Consider the following 15,097-nt stretch of genomic DNA (forward strand, 5'->3'; position numbering starts at 1 on the left):
CAAAGCATTTAGTCTACTTATTTTATTGTGAATACTGATAATATTTGGATGTGTGTCTATCATTATATTCTCGGTTTTCTATTTGTTTCCTCTGTTGTAGCATTTTTGTTCTCTCTCTTCTTGATTTATTTTGGACTGTTTGTTTTTCCTTGTTCCATTTTCCTCCTTTATTGGTTTGGAAACTAAATACTCTGTTTCTATTCTTTGAGTGGTTACCTTAGAAATGACAGCATGTATTGTTAACTTAAAGTCAAAAGTTAGCTAAAATCTTTACTTTTCAGGACAACTTTTTATTCCAGTTACCCCTTCCCAACTTACTATCGTGTTAATTATTTTAATTTTATCTTGTTTTTAAAAGCTATATGACTTAATTGATGATAAATAATTCCAGATTTGTACAAACACTTCTGAAAATTCAGTAGCTTAGCCCAATAAAGGTTTATTCCTCACTCATGTCATAGTCTGATGGAAGCCAGCCAGCTCTAGGTGGGACTCCTTCTAGAAGTGACTGTGCCATATCTGAAGGCCTGTACAACCTTCAAAGCTTGCCTCCTGCCTGTGGAAAGATGGCAAAGTTTACACAGTCAAAGGCTTTTTTAGTCAGGGCTCATGGTTTCTTTTGCAATACAATTCCTTCAAAACTTAGATGGTTTCAGACCTCTGTGTGTGTTATACATCCAGAGTGCTTTCTATGACAAAGTTCTCAGTTCTGCTTTGTTTCTTTGCTCTCTTGTCCTCCTGCCTCTCTCTGCCTCAAATGGTGGCTACGCCATTAATAGCATCTTTACTAAGATGTGCTTCATTTCATTGAAAAATTTAACTGGTCTTGAACTCATAAAGACTTAATCTCATTGCTCACTCTTTGAGATCTAAAGCAATGTACTTCCCTAAACCTTCAAGACTCTAAACTTCTGGATTATTTTATTTTATTTAAGTATAGTGATTTGCAATGTTGTGTTAATTTCTGCTGTACAGAAAAGTGACTCAGTTATACATTAAACTTCTGGATTCTATTTCCTTTTATTTCTTATCAATCAACCAAATATTCCCTGAACTCATCTCTTTCTTGTAATGTCTTGACAAACGTAACCAACTACAACTGACACATGATACTAAGGTTCTGTTTTACGGACCCTTTGCCTAGTGCTACTGGTTCATGATCTGCCCCAGAATTATTGCAGACCATCGTTTTGCCCCTGCAACACAGATCAACACTTTCCAAGGATTCTTCTATCAGTTTCCTTATTGTACACCACGTGATCACTAAGCCAGTGCCACATATCCAATGTGTTGAAATGGCTCTCTGCAATGTACCAATTTCTACATTACTCAAGAGAAGTACAACTAGTTGTAATGACAATCTCTAAATCTGTGAGTTAACGTAGTAGAGGTTTATGTTTACAGCATATTCAGTGCTGGTTGGGAAACTCTCCTGGTTTGTCTGCTCCAAGTAGTGACTCAGTGACTCAGGATGGTGTGATGTCACCACCATCTTCAATGGGTGGCCTCTGTGGTGGCCATAGGAGGGGAAGAGAAAGTGCATGATGTTTTATGGCTCTGCCTGAAAGTAGTGTACATTACTTCTGTCTCCATCTCCATTCCATCAGCCAGAACCCAATAATATGACCTCAACTATTTGCAAGTAAAGTGGGAAAACAGTCTTCCTTTGTGTCTGAGAGGAGTAAAAGTGAATGGTGACCATATAGCCAGTCTCTGCCCTACCCCGTGAAACTTTACTGTTGTGTCCATTCAATGTTTGTTTTGATTCACTCTCATACTTAGCGCTTCCTTGCTGTTTATCCATTCTTGCACATAATACGTTCCTTCTGGGATCACTTTCTTTCCGCCTGAAGTGCATCATTTAGAATTTCTTTCAGTGAGTGCCTTCTGGCAGTAACCTCTCTCAGTTTTATCTAAAATTTGCCGTTCAATTTGCCCTTATCTTTTTTTTTCTTTTTAATTTGGTTGTGCCGGGTCTTAGTTGCGGCAGGAGGGCTCCTTAGTTGTAGCTCGCTGTCTCCTTGGTTGTGGCATGAGAACTCGTGGTTGTGGCATGAGAACTCTTATTTGTGGCATGCATGTGGGATTTGGTTCCCTGACCAGGGATCGAACCCGGGCCCCTGCATTGGGAGCACAGAGTCTTAAACACTGCGCCACCAGGGAAGTCCCATGCCCCTGTCTTGAGAGATATTTCTTATGGGATCTCGCCTTAATGGTGGGAGAAATTCCTGTTATACTGTCTACCTTAGGCAGCCCTGGGATGTGTTTCCTGATTGCTGTGCCTCATGAGACCATTAAAACTTATGCTCAGATTCATCAGTTTTGCAAATGTCTTCAGAGAAAAGCTGACTTCAGCAATCTGTTTATATCTCTGAATTCCCGTAGTTATTTAATTTTTGGCTAAAGAATTACTTACTTTATTGACAGATCATTAATGCACTTAAGATTTTATTATCTAGCATTTTTAGTAACTTTTTGATGGAAAGGGGAACCCAAGGGGGACCCAATATAGTCTACCATATTAGTCCATCTTCTGATATTCTTCACAAGTTCGAGGCCCATTTCATCACCAAGTGGTGACCTCCTCAGTAGAGGGCAGATGTTAGACTTACCTTGCATTCTATTCCAAAAGTAAAGCATCCTCATTAAAGTAAGTTCCAGATTAGATCTAAGGTGAACACAGACCGCCTCCATCACAAAGAAAAATATGTATGGAGCTTCCTGCATAAGAGGATTAAACCTTGGAACTTATTGCTGTGTTGGGTGATAAAACTGCTGCTACTGTGTCCAGCACAGCATCCCAGCTCCTTGGCCAGTGCCTGGCTCTTAGTAAGGGCTCCATAAATACCCCATGACAGCTGAGCTCACATATTTCTTTCTAACAAATTAGAGAACCACACAAATGTATTTTTTAAATGTTTAGGCATCTTTATGCATGGTGCTTTTGTTCTCCTGTGGGACTTAGCACATTTGGGTTTACAGTGAAGACTTTCTGGGTCTTTGCCTTATCTCTGCAACTAAACCATTAGTTCCATGAGGACAGGAGTCCACAGACTTCTCTCCATATACCTCACAGGCTAGTACAGTGCTATGTATGTGCATGGCTGGTGTCCAACAAAGTAGGTAGATTGGTTGGTCAATTAAATAAACATATGAATCCCAGGTTCATGAAATCACAGATACTTGCCATTTCAGAGATGGTGGGGGTAAAAGATGTTGTCCAAGGCCTCAGGATGAGAAATGCCCCAAGATGATGGGTAGCCAATACCTCTCAAATGCAGTGGGTTGTGCCCTACCTGCAGGAAGCTAGGCTCTCTTCAGGTCAAAGGTGGGCTCTTCTCACACATTTATGAGCTCCATCATACCCCACTCCACCCCATAGAATAGATCTACATCCAGGAGGCTTGTGGCTATAGAACAGAGTACACGTCACACGACCAACACCCCAACGTGAGACCCCTGACTTTGCCACAGTCAGTGGAGCACATTAGTAGTACATAGGGACCATATAGAGTTGGTCATATTTTTGAGTAACTGGTGACATACGAAGAAAGGTCTTTGAAAGCAGCTTCCCGGGATCAACCCACATTGATGGAATGAGCTACCTTGTGCTTTTTTTTGTTTCTGGCCAAGACTTGAGATGAAAGGTGATGGAAGCAGCCACCAGGACCTGACACGGTCTCTGTTTCTCTGCAGCTGCGGGTCTTCAAGCTGGCCAAGTCATGGCCGACCTTAAACACGCTCATCAAGATCATCGGCAACTCGGTGGGGGCTCTGGGGAACCTCACCATCATCCTGGCCATCATTGTCTTCGTCTTTGCTCTGGTTGGCAAGCAGCTCCTCGGGGACAACTACCGTGACAACCGGCGCAAAATCTCAGCACCTAACGAAGAATGGCCACGCTGGCACATGCACGACTTCTTCCACTCCTTCCTCATCGTCTTCCGGATCCTCTGTGGAGAGTGGATTGAGAACATGTGGGCCTGCATGGAAGTCGGCCAGAAGTCCATCTGCCTCATCCTTTTCTTGACGGTTATGGTGCTGGGCAACCTGGTGGTGAGTGCATGGGCAATGCAGGAGACTTCCATATTATCCTAGAAAGTTTCACATTGCACATGTCTTGCCCACATTGTACCTCCCTGACTGAAAAGTCTTCACACTTTTCCAAGTTGTACGGGACACATAAGAAATATCTGTTGGGAAGCAGCTGGAATAAGCCCATATGACAGAGCAGGAAAGACCTGATGTAGAATCCCAGCTCCACCTCTAGTAAAGTTGGGTGACCCAGCACAAGAGACAATCTCCCAAGCTTTAATTTCCTTAAAATCAAGAAAATAGTGCTTACTTATGGGCTTACTGGGAGAATTAAATTACAGGAACAACATACACAAATTGCCTAGTGCAGTTTCTGGGCCAAGGCAGGAAGTCAATAAATGGTAGCTGTTAGCTGTTGAAGGAAAATTTCCCTTCCCCATTCTAGGGTTCTCAGAAGGTATTCCTGTCGGGGGTGGGGGGAGTAGAGTTACATAGGTTCTACCTAGGAGCAGGAGGGGAGGCACAATGGGACAAGAGGAAGGAGAGGAGCTGGATCCTGGACAACATCCAATGCCATGACAATAACAAAATCCACTCTCAGGTTTGCGGGGAGCCCCTCTGGAGGCCTTTCTCCCAATTGGCCCCAGCACCCCTTCTCTGGCCCAGTCTGGCTCCTTGTCCTCAGTTGGCTCCACTCCCTCAAGTTCTGGGTGCCTTTGCTCTCCCAGCCTTGACCAGGGTGAGGGGAGGGTGTTATTTTTAGGAACCCCTTTTTTTTTTTAATTGAAGTATAGTTGATTTACCATATTGTGTTAGTTTCAGATGTACAGAATAGCGATTTGGTTTTTTTCCATTATAGATGATTACAAGATGTTGAGTATAATTCCATGTGCTATACTGTAAATCTTTGTTGCTTATCTATTTTATGTATAGTAGTTTGTATCTGTTAACCTCATACTCCTAATTTATCCCTCTCCCCTACCTTTCCCCTTTGGTAACCATAAGTTTGTTTTCTATGTCTGTGAGTCTGTTTCTGTTTTGTATATAAATTCATTTGTATTATTTTTTAGATTCCACACATAAGTGATATCATATAGTAATTTTCTTTCTCTGTCTGACTTATTTCACTAAGCATTATATTCTCTAGGTCCATCCATGTTGTTGCAAATGGCAGTATTTCATTCTTTTTTATGGCTGAGTAATATTCCATTGTATATATGTACCACATCTTCTTAAGCTGGTCGTCTATTGATGGGCACTTGAGCTGCTTCCATGTCTTGCAGGAGCCCCTTTCTTATTGCCTTGGAAGTCAACCAACTTGAATTCTTTTCCCATAAGAGTTTTACAGATAAGAGAAAGCTAAACCAAGAGAGAGGATGAAAAAACAAATCCAGACTCTTCAAGGTCTTTCCCAACAGGGTCCCTGAGCCAGAGGTGCCTTCTGCCTGCTCTCCCGAGTAGGGGGCTGGGCAAAACTCCTTTCTTCCAGGCTGAGTTCCCCATCCCTGCAGTGTCACAGAGGCCCCTGACCCTGAGGCAGGAAGTTTGCCTTTCCGAGCACTTTTATATCCTCGTGCCATTTCCTCTTCACAACCACTCTGACAGGTAGGGGGTCCTGAAGGACACGAAGTTGGAAGCAGAGAGGAGATGTGCCCAGGATTCCAGAGTGAGCAATAGAAACCACGGTATGGCTGACGAGGGTGGTCCTGGGCAGGCCCATGCCTGCTCCTCTCTGTTGTCCCTGAATGTCCCTTTGCTCAGCAGGGGTGACCCTCCTCTATGGTGGAGAATGTACTTCCAAGCCTTGTCCACGTGAAGCAAGTTGCTTGGGGCATCCCCGAGGCTCCTCTCAGTTGCTGTCAGAATGTCTGTTCCCCCAAGAAGGAAAGCATCTTGGGTGGGCAGGGAGAGGCCCCAGTGTGCCTGTCCTGCCACCCAGCTGCTGACCTGGTGGGCCACGGAGGGGGTCAGCTCATCGATTGAGTGATCTTCCTTTCCTTCTCTCCAGGTGCTTAACCTGTTCATTGCCCTGCTGCTGAACTCCTTCAGCACCGACAACCTCACAGCCCCAGAGGACGACGGGGAGGTGAACAACCTGCAGGTGGCCCTAGCGAGGATCCAGGTGTTAGGCCGGCGCATCAAGAAGGCCCTTTGCAGCTTCCTCAACTGGCCCTTCTTGCTCCCCCGGCCCAAGGCAGAGCCCCAGCTGGTGGTGAAACTCCCACTCTCCACCTCCAAAGCTGAGAACCACATTACTGCTGACACGGCTGCGGGGAGCCCTGGAGGGCTCCTGGCTCCCGGAGGCCCCAGGGATGACCACAGTGACTTCATCACCAATCCTAACATATGGGTCTCTGTGCCCATTGCCGAGGGCGAGTCTGACCTCGATGACTTGGAGGATGATGGTGAGGAGGATGCTCAGAGCACCCAGCAGGAAGTGATCCCCCAAGGGCAGGTGAGAGTTCTCCCACGGGACAGCCACAGGAAGCAGGGTGGGGACTTAGGGCTGGAGTGACAAGGGGCAGTAGGGAAATTTTGATGAAGAGGTTTTCCAACCTCAGGGCTGGCGCAGCCTTGAAGAGCCCCAGGCAAGCCCGGCATGAGACCCCTTCACATAGGAAGCACAGGCCATGCCAAGCTTTCTGGAGGAGGTGACATTTAATCAGAGCCTGGAAGAAAGGGTCAGAATTCACCAGGCAAGCAGGGAGCAGGGGCATTGCTTGAACCCCAGGCCACTTGGAGTTGCTTGAAATTGTCTTTCATATAGCTGCCCCATTTGCTCCACCCAACCCAGTCTCTGTGCAGGAGGTGCTAATAAGATTGCTCTAAGAACAGGATGTTGTCCAAGAGCAAGTCTCGTCTCATCTTCGCCAGCAGACTAAAAAGTCCTGATCATTATGTGACTCATTCATCCAGCTTTTCCCGACAGGGGATGTCACAGGGAAATGACACTTGTTCCTTTGGCACCAAAGAATTTGAAGCATATTTTTGGGTAATATATATATATTTTTAAATGCTTTGCATAGTTCCTTTCTACCTTAAGCTGATAAATCAACCCTCATTAACCTCTTCTCAACGACTCAGGGCATGCACGTCTCCACAATGTTGGAAGGCAGGGGTCCCTGTGGGACCCGGGGACAGCGCACTGCTGGCCAGGCCACTAAGTGGCCTCAGACAGCTGTGCTTTGAGTCTGTAGCTCTTCCCTAGCCTCCGTCCCTCGCAGCTGTCACTGCTCTTGTGTTCCAGCAGCTGCTGTTATCAGCTGCCATATTTTACATGCCTTTGTCTGGGTGACAGCCGAGGGCAGGGCGTCACCATCCCCAGAGTAAAGGACATAAACTCTGTGATGCTGTCTCCACTCAGAGTCATTTTCAATTACTTTGGGGGTTCTTGGGGTCTCCAGAGGGCAAAGTTCACTACCACTCTGACCCCTGGACAAGTGATAATGATCATGGCTAACATCTATGGAGCCAAGCACTGCTTGTGAAGTGCTTCACAAGTATGAACATATTTAGTCATCAAAATAACCAAATGAAGTAGATCTTGCCTTCTCAAGTTTTCAGATGGGAAAAATGAAAATAAGAGAGGTTAAATAACTTGCCTAGTGTCACACAACTTGTAAGTAATGACACGAGATATTACACACAGATCTATCTGGCTGTATGTATGTATGTTCGTTGCATATGTTAGGTCCTTGGCTCTGGCAGATGACTCTTCAAAGTTAGAATTGCTTAGCTGAGGGTGGGCACAGGTACCCAAGTTGGGGCTTTCTCTCACTAGCAGGAGCAGCGGCAACAAGTCGGGAGATATGAGGACCACCTGCCACCCAGGAGCTCAGGTTCTGGAATGTCCTCTGAGGACCTGGCTCCACACCTAGGTGAGAAGTTGAAAGACGAGGCTCCTGCTCAGGGCCCTACAGAGGTAGGTATGTGAGCTTCCTGGAGAGGTTAAACAGCCTGCCGGACAATGACCAGTGGGATGGAGGGGACTGGAGGATAGGGCTGGGCGTGGGGTATTCCAGACTACGCTCAACTGTGGAGGCTCATGTCTCATCTTGGGAATTTTTAAAGTCCTTCCAAACCTGTGGGCTAATCAGCATGATTTCACCGGGAAGAATGAGGTTCCATAGACTGGGGGACCGAGGACCTGTTCCTCAACCTCTCTGAGCCTCCGTGTCTCCATCTGGGAAGCTAAGTGGTAATGGCTACTTGGTAGGATTCTTTTGAAGCTTCAGTGAGATGCTGCTTGTCAAATGTTTAGCTCCTGCCTGAAATGGAATAAGTGCCCAGAAAATGGCAGCCAAGAAAAAAGGAAACAAAAGACAGTGCACAGAGAAAGTTAAGTATCTTTCAGAGCCAGCAGATAAAAGTCAGAGTTGCTGTGGGTGAGGAAGTCTTCCCTGTGACCATCTCCCACCTCCCACCCCCACTTTCTGTTGTCCACACTGTCTTCTCGGGCCAAAAGCAGACTGGTGCCGGGGAGAGGCTATCTGTACTGAGTGCTGTACTGACAGACTTACATAGACTGAGCAGGAAGAAGATCTTATAAGAGGTAAAAATAAACTTGGTGGTTTCATTACAAATCTTTAAAGAAAACAAGCTACATTGAAAGAGGTATCTCTAAAGATTTAGCATCTGTAATAGCACTGTATTAAATGCAAGAAGTTAACTTGACACCTAGCCACTGAGTGCCGATGGTGACAGGCACCGGGTAAGCAAAGATAAGGAAGACATAATTCATCCCAAAGTTATCAAGCCCATCAGCTTGAGGAGTGCCAGCCACTGGCTGTGTGCCTCTGGGCAAGGCTGACCCAGCGGGGTGAGAGAAGAGGGTGGGATGAGAAGGGATTTGAGGGCTCTGGGTGAACACCAGCCTCTTGGTTCCAGTTGGGTGAGGGTTGCCATCTTCTACACGTGGAGAACATGTTTCTGCTGAGCATTCTAAGGACTCCCCTGGCTAGTTTTCTCTACTCGGTGTTTTCAGTACACTACCGCTGGGGATTGTTTTTGTTTTTGTTTTGATTTTGTCCATGACCCTAGCCAGGCAGGGAGGGTGGGGAGGGTGACAGATGGGGACCCACCCCACCATTTGGGTCCATTAGTCAAGCGGTCAGGTTTACTAATATGAGAGCAGCTTCGGCTCCTAATTGAATTCATCTGGAGACATTATAGGGCTGAAGCTGCCAGGAGGGCAACAGGGCCCCTGCAGCATTGCTCCATGATTAAATATTCAAGCCCAGTGAAGGCTGAGAGTCTTTATGGGTGTAATTACTGTATCTCGGGCCATCGCCAGCCCTCCATCAGGGGCCTGGAGGTTTAAAGCCTCACACAGCTGAACCTCTGGGGCTCTTCAGAGAGCATGACTGTTCTGGGGCTCAGCTGGCAAGGCACCGAGACAGAAGGGACGCCGTGGTGGGTCCAGCCCTGAGGGGCTCTCTCTGCATCTCGGAGCGCTGAGCCAGTCGGACCTGTGGTGACAGTGTGCAGATTCACTGGGCCCCTCAGAGAGCTGGGTTCACTGCCGGGGCTTCTGCCCTGCAGGGAGTGGACGACACGAACTCCTCAGAAGGCAGCACTGTGGACTGCCTGGATCTTGGGGAGATCCTGAGGAAGATCCCTGAGCTGGCGGATGACCTCGATGAGCCAGATGACTGCGTCACAGAAGGTAGAGTGGCAGCCACAGACCTCCTCCACTTGACATTCATTAGGGCCAGAATCCAGCGCAACAGGTACTCATCTGGTCACCTCTGTGTCCAGGGTTCTGGCCTGGGGTCTAGGGGAGACAGGCAAGCAGTGCCCCTTGCTCCTCACTCCCAAGCTTGAGAGCCCAGCATCAAACACAGATGCCAGACTCGCAGCAGCTGACTGGTGGGATCTGCATCTCATGCCACATCAGACATGGCAAACAGATGCTCTGCCTTCCTCATCACCCTCGAAAACACCTCACTGAGTTATAAACCAGCCCTCTTGAGGTTGAAAGGGAAAAGGTAGCCACCACCATAAACTCTTGACTTGGGACATAAAAGGACCCAGAGGAGGGCCATGATGCACCTGTGTCCCTGCATCTCCTCTGTGACCCTTAAAGGCAGAACCTGCATCTTACTCTTCTTTTTCCTCAATGTTTAGAACAGTGAAGCCTGTTATATTCTCAATAGATATCTGTGCAATAAGTGAATAAACATATAGTTCATGCTATGAAAGTAAGTGTGGCCTAAATAATTAAACAAAGAAACCACTTAATTGAGTTTCCACTTTCACATGACCCTGAGCTGGGCTGCCCCCAGGCCCCATTCCAGCCATGTGGAGACCCCCCAGTTCAGCACAGGCTCAAGGCGTAGCCTCTCAGACACCCCCAGGCTCAGGCCCCGTGTCTTGTCAAAGCTCCAGAAAGGGTGGGATAAGGATAAGGGCTATGCTATCATCTGTAGGGAGGAAGATGCTTGGGAGGAGGTGAGAGTGTGCAAGACCAGTGGTGGAGAGGGACACCTGAAGGGCACGATGGAGAGACCGCCTGAAAGTGACCCCACTTCTCTCATATTCCAGGAAAAAATTCTTTTCCAAAATAGCGGCAAGTGGGTTTCCCTGCAGAGTGGTTTCCCTTCAGGGCTGGAGTCAAAACAATGCCTCCTTTACTAGTGGGACATCGCTCACCATCAGTCCCCTCTCCCCACAGGCTGCATTCGCCACTGTCCCTGCTGCAAAGTGAACAGCTCCAAGTTTCCATGGGCCATGGGCTGGCAGGTGCGCAAGACCTGCTACGTCATTGTGGAGCACAGCTGGTTCGAGAGCTTTATCATCTTCATGATCCTGCTCAGCAGTGGAGCGCTGGTAAGCGGAGGTAGGGGTTCCATGCCACAAAGCCCTCCAGGTGGGGTCTCCACCACCAAAGGCCCTGGAGCTGCAGCAGTGGGTTCCCCTGATTCCTGGGCTGAAAGTCCCCAACGTGTGGCTGGAAGGCGAGCTGCAGCCCAGCACGAGGACTCCTCTTAGCAGAGGGCATGGTAGGTGCTTGAGGGGCCCGTGTCATGGCCTGTTACACCTGGCTGCTTGGATTTCAAGCAGTGAGTGTATACATCCCACTTTATTGTTGGGAAAACTGACACTCAAAGGGTTTATGGGACTTGTCCAAGATTACCCAGCTTGTCAGTAGGAAAACCTAACTTTGCCTTCATTTGATCCCAAAGCCCCTGATTTTCCACCTTCTGACCTCCCAACACACTGCCCTTTTCTGAGGGCCCAGTACGAAAAGGACCATCCTTCCCTGCCCTATCAAGCCGCTTGCAAGTACTGCTGTCACTCACTCAAAGTGCATGGCAAATCATTACAACGGCACTTCTCAAAATTTAATCACCCGGGGAACTTGTTAAAATGCACATTCTGATTCAGTAGATCTGGGGTGGGGCCTGAGAATTTGCATTTCCAACAAGCTCCCACGTGATGCTGACCCTGGTCCACAGGCCACACTTTGAATAACAAGACCTTACAGTCCTCTAGATTCTGAGTTAAGAGACACTTCCTAAGCCCCTTGCTGGGTGTCGAGCTTTGTAGGACAAGGAAGGATGTTCTCTCTGCACCATGGCGTAGGCTCACTACACAGTCTCAACTAATTTTCCCAATGAACCAAGGTAGACGTAGACACAGGAAGGGACTCATCCTTGGCTGTCCACATTTTATGGATGAGGACGTCACAGCCTAAAGACACGGAGGTACCTGCCCAGGCTCCCAGCTCATTAGTTAAAGGGAGGACTAGCATCCCACTCTCTTGATTCACGGTTTCCAGTGTTTCCACTTGCCTTTTGCTCCCTGTGTGCCATTTACTCCCTGAAAACAATCTGCTGACCATCTGGGCACCCACTTAAATGCCATATTTCCCAGGAAGGGAGCCCAAACTGCTCAGGGTGTTGTCTCAGCCTTAGGGAGGAGCAAAGGTAGGTGAGAAAGTTTGATCTGAGAGGTGGAAGGAAAGCTAGGCCAGCAAGGGCACAAAGCTGAGGGAGAGGAGTCTCACAGAGCAGGCTGGGCTGCCATCTTGGAGGGGGGGTGGCAGCGTCTGATGGTGCCCACTGCCCTGGCACAGGGTGGTGACGGCCCCCCTAGAATAGCAGTCTCAGCACAGTCCTGAGTGCAGAGGCCACACTGCGGGGCAAAGGGAGGCTGGGCAGTGCATTCTCCACACCTGCCCTTCCTCTATCCTGCAAATGATAACCTCAATCATTTGATGAGGACTAAGTGCTTTCTTCATCACCTCCTTCCCTTGGCCCTCTACTCCCCTTCTCCACACACCCCTGCTGCTCCCCTGCCCTCCCCTCCCGGCAGGGAGCTCACATCCTTAACCAGCTGCTGGCCCCACCCCAGTGTTCTCCCTCCCCTCTCCAGCTCCTTCCCCAAGGGACTGAACTGGCTGGCACCAAATTTAGTCTTCCTTATGCTTTTACTTTGAGTACGTTTAAAAAAGAAATAACATGAGTTTTTATCTGACAAAGTAAAGGGAAAAAAAAATACTTGGAAATTATGGGGAAATGCAAAGAAAAAATATCACCCATTTTCCTATCACTCAAAGAGAATCTCACTTTGAAAACATTTTGGTGCATTTCCTTCCCATCTTTCTTATGCATGTAACACATAAATATTACAAAACGGAAACCACATTTTTGCATTCTGTAATTTCTCAGTAAATTTTCTCAGTAATATGGTCCTCCTACCTCATTAAATGGCTGCAATGTACCTAACCCCCAAGCTCACTCCTAATAAGCATTGAATATCCTATGCGCACTCCTTTGGAAACGTTGGCTTGTTTCCCGTCTTAGGTCTAGCTTTAGAAGTAGAACCAGAAGCAGGAATTCTTGTGCAGTTTGTGGAGGGTGTGCTTTGAGCTGGAGCATGTGAAGGAAGTAGGACAGAACAGGGAATGGAGCTGGGAAAAGACATGGGTTCCCATGAAGCCCAGCCTCAGCCTGATCCCACAGGAACTCTGAAGCATAAAGGGCCTCACGGGACAGTCCCACCTTGAGGCAAGGGGATGGTCAGACACTGGCTGCAGCTGCCCCCAGAGGGGTGATATAGTCTCCTAAGGCGGAGGCACTTCCCTTCAGCCCAGGGACGTGTCCTCAGGCAACAGGGGCATTCACCAGCCTTTAGCAACCAATGTTCACAGCAGCTGGGGATGGTCATACTGGCTCCTTAAGCAGGATCTAGGTGGGACACCAACAACATCTAGTGTCCTTAGGATACATTCTTGAAGGCAGAATTGCTGGATTTCTAAAAGCTTTGAGTCATATTACCAAGTTGGGGTCCCAAAAACTGAACCAGTTTTCACTCCGGCCAGCTGTATATGAGAGTAGCTGATTCCCCACAGCCAAACTGACTGCGGGGTTCCCCCCCACCATCCACTCCCACCCATGCCCTTTCCTCTTCATCAATCTGATAAAAGAAAAATGGCATCTTCTCTTCATTTGAATTTCCTTGATTACCAATGAAATGCAGCATTCTTTTTCAGAGTTCACTGGTGAGTCTTACTTTCACTTTCACGAACATCCTTTGTTGCTTTTATTTTTAAACTAAGTCACTGTTAGCAGTCCCTTTGGTTCACTTCCAAAATCCAATTAGAGAAGGTTTCCTTTCTCACTTGTGTTCAGTTCCCCTGCAAAGTATAAGCAGGGCTGTGTGTCCTTGTTGGCTCCGAGGAAGTCCTCATTTGTATCTCACAGGGCCTCCTCCACTACCCCACCCTACCTCCCAGAGCAGAGAAAAAAAAATGATGCAGGCAAACTGGTTACCAAAGCTCTCTCAGGGGCTGACTGGGTCCTTCCCTGTCCCTGGGCCCCAGTGCTGTGGGTCTAGGCCGCCTACCATTTTGCTCCTTTCCTTCCAGGCCTTTGAAGATTTTTACCTTGACCAGAAGCCCACGGTGAAGGCCTTGCTGGAGTACACCGACAGGGTGTTCACGTTTATCTTTGTGTTTGAGATGCTGCTCAAATGGGTGGCCTATGGCTTTAAAAGTTACTTCACCAATGCCTGGTGCTGGCTGGACTTCCTCATCGTGAACGTGAGTGTCTCAGTGGGCACTTGTGGGCTTTGGGGTCCTTTTCCCTGGCTGATGGCTGCAACTAACGCAAAGGAAGCTTGGAGGCCTGGCCTTCAAGGGTGACTCCAAAGAGAAGTCTTAGCAAGGGGTCTGAGAATAACCCTGCATACCTGTGATCCAGGTAAGATCCAGGCAGTACATGATTCCAACACAACAGCGACACTCAGGTGAGTCTTCAGTTCCTAGGTCTCCATCCAGAAAGACCACTTACTACCTCTGTATTTTACAACCAAAGCAAGATGGCACATGACCTTGCATCCACTGTCAGGGCTTCTAGACCTAGGGATGCTGAGGACTTCCTGGCACAGAGAACCTGCCCTCCCACTGACTCAATGATCCCCAGCCCTGGCTGCACTTTAGAATCACTTGGGAAGCTCTTAAGAACAGAGTGAACAAACACTACTCTTCCCAGAGATTGGGGTCTTACTGGTCCTGGGTGGAGTCCATGCATCAGTATTTTGTAAAAGCCCCTGGGCATGTCCAATGTGTAGACAGGATTGAGAACCACTGAGCTTAAACCACTGGTGTCTCCCCAGTGGCACTAAAAGGGGCAAAGAGTCCCTTTGGAGAGGTGATGGGCTGGAGCTCATGTGTTCAGATGAACCTGTGGCCACTAGCCCTGCATTAGGGGATTTACCAAGTGCCTCCCACACATTAAACTTGAGATTCCTCAAAGGTGTGAGGAGACCAACCTCAGGAAAATCTCCTAAGAGCTCTCCTAGCCCCCAAAGCCCGGAGAGAGCTCCTCTTCCTCTTAACCATACAGTCCTCTATCTATCCAGGCCCTTGCAGTCTTGGCATTTCAGGATGGCTGCCTGAGCTATTTGTTCACTGCTGCATGTCTGAGGGTCCCTGCAGGTGGGGGAGGCACGTGCTATGTTTGCCTCTGCTTCCCACACTCCCACAGCCACTGGTGCCAAGGTCTGCACATCAGAGGTGTTAGGAAATGTGTCTGTATTTGGTGCTTGCCTCCTGAAG

At 47.9% G+C, this 15,097-nt stretch overlaps 1 protein-coding gene across 1 annotated transcript in view; it reads left to right on the forward strand.

The window, feature by feature from the left end:
- Window positions 1–15,097, forward strand: part of SCN10A (sodium voltage-gated channel alpha subunit 10) — a 105,460-nt gene that overhangs the window by 74,578 nt on the left and 15,785 nt on the right. The window contains exons 21-26 of the mRNA XM_079933130.1: window positions 3,697–4,056; window positions 6,044–6,490; window positions 7,817–7,957; window positions 9,577–9,700; window positions 10,709–10,863; window positions 13,907–14,080. Of these exons, the coding sequence (XP_079789256.1) occupies window positions 3,697–4,056; window positions 6,044–6,490; window positions 7,817–7,957; window positions 9,577–9,700; window positions 10,709–10,863; window positions 13,907–14,080 (1,401 nt within the window). The remainder of the gene's footprint in view (window positions 1–3,696; window positions 4,057–6,043; window positions 6,491–7,816; window positions 7,958–9,576; window positions 9,701–10,708; window positions 10,864–13,906; window positions 14,081–15,097) is intronic.

Source organism: Stenella coeruleoalba (assembly GCF_951394435.1).
Source record: "Stenella coeruleoalba genome assembly, chromosome: 10".
Lineage (NCBI taxonomy): Eukaryota > Metazoa > Chordata > Mammalia > Artiodactyla > Delphinidae > Stenella > Stenella coeruleoalba.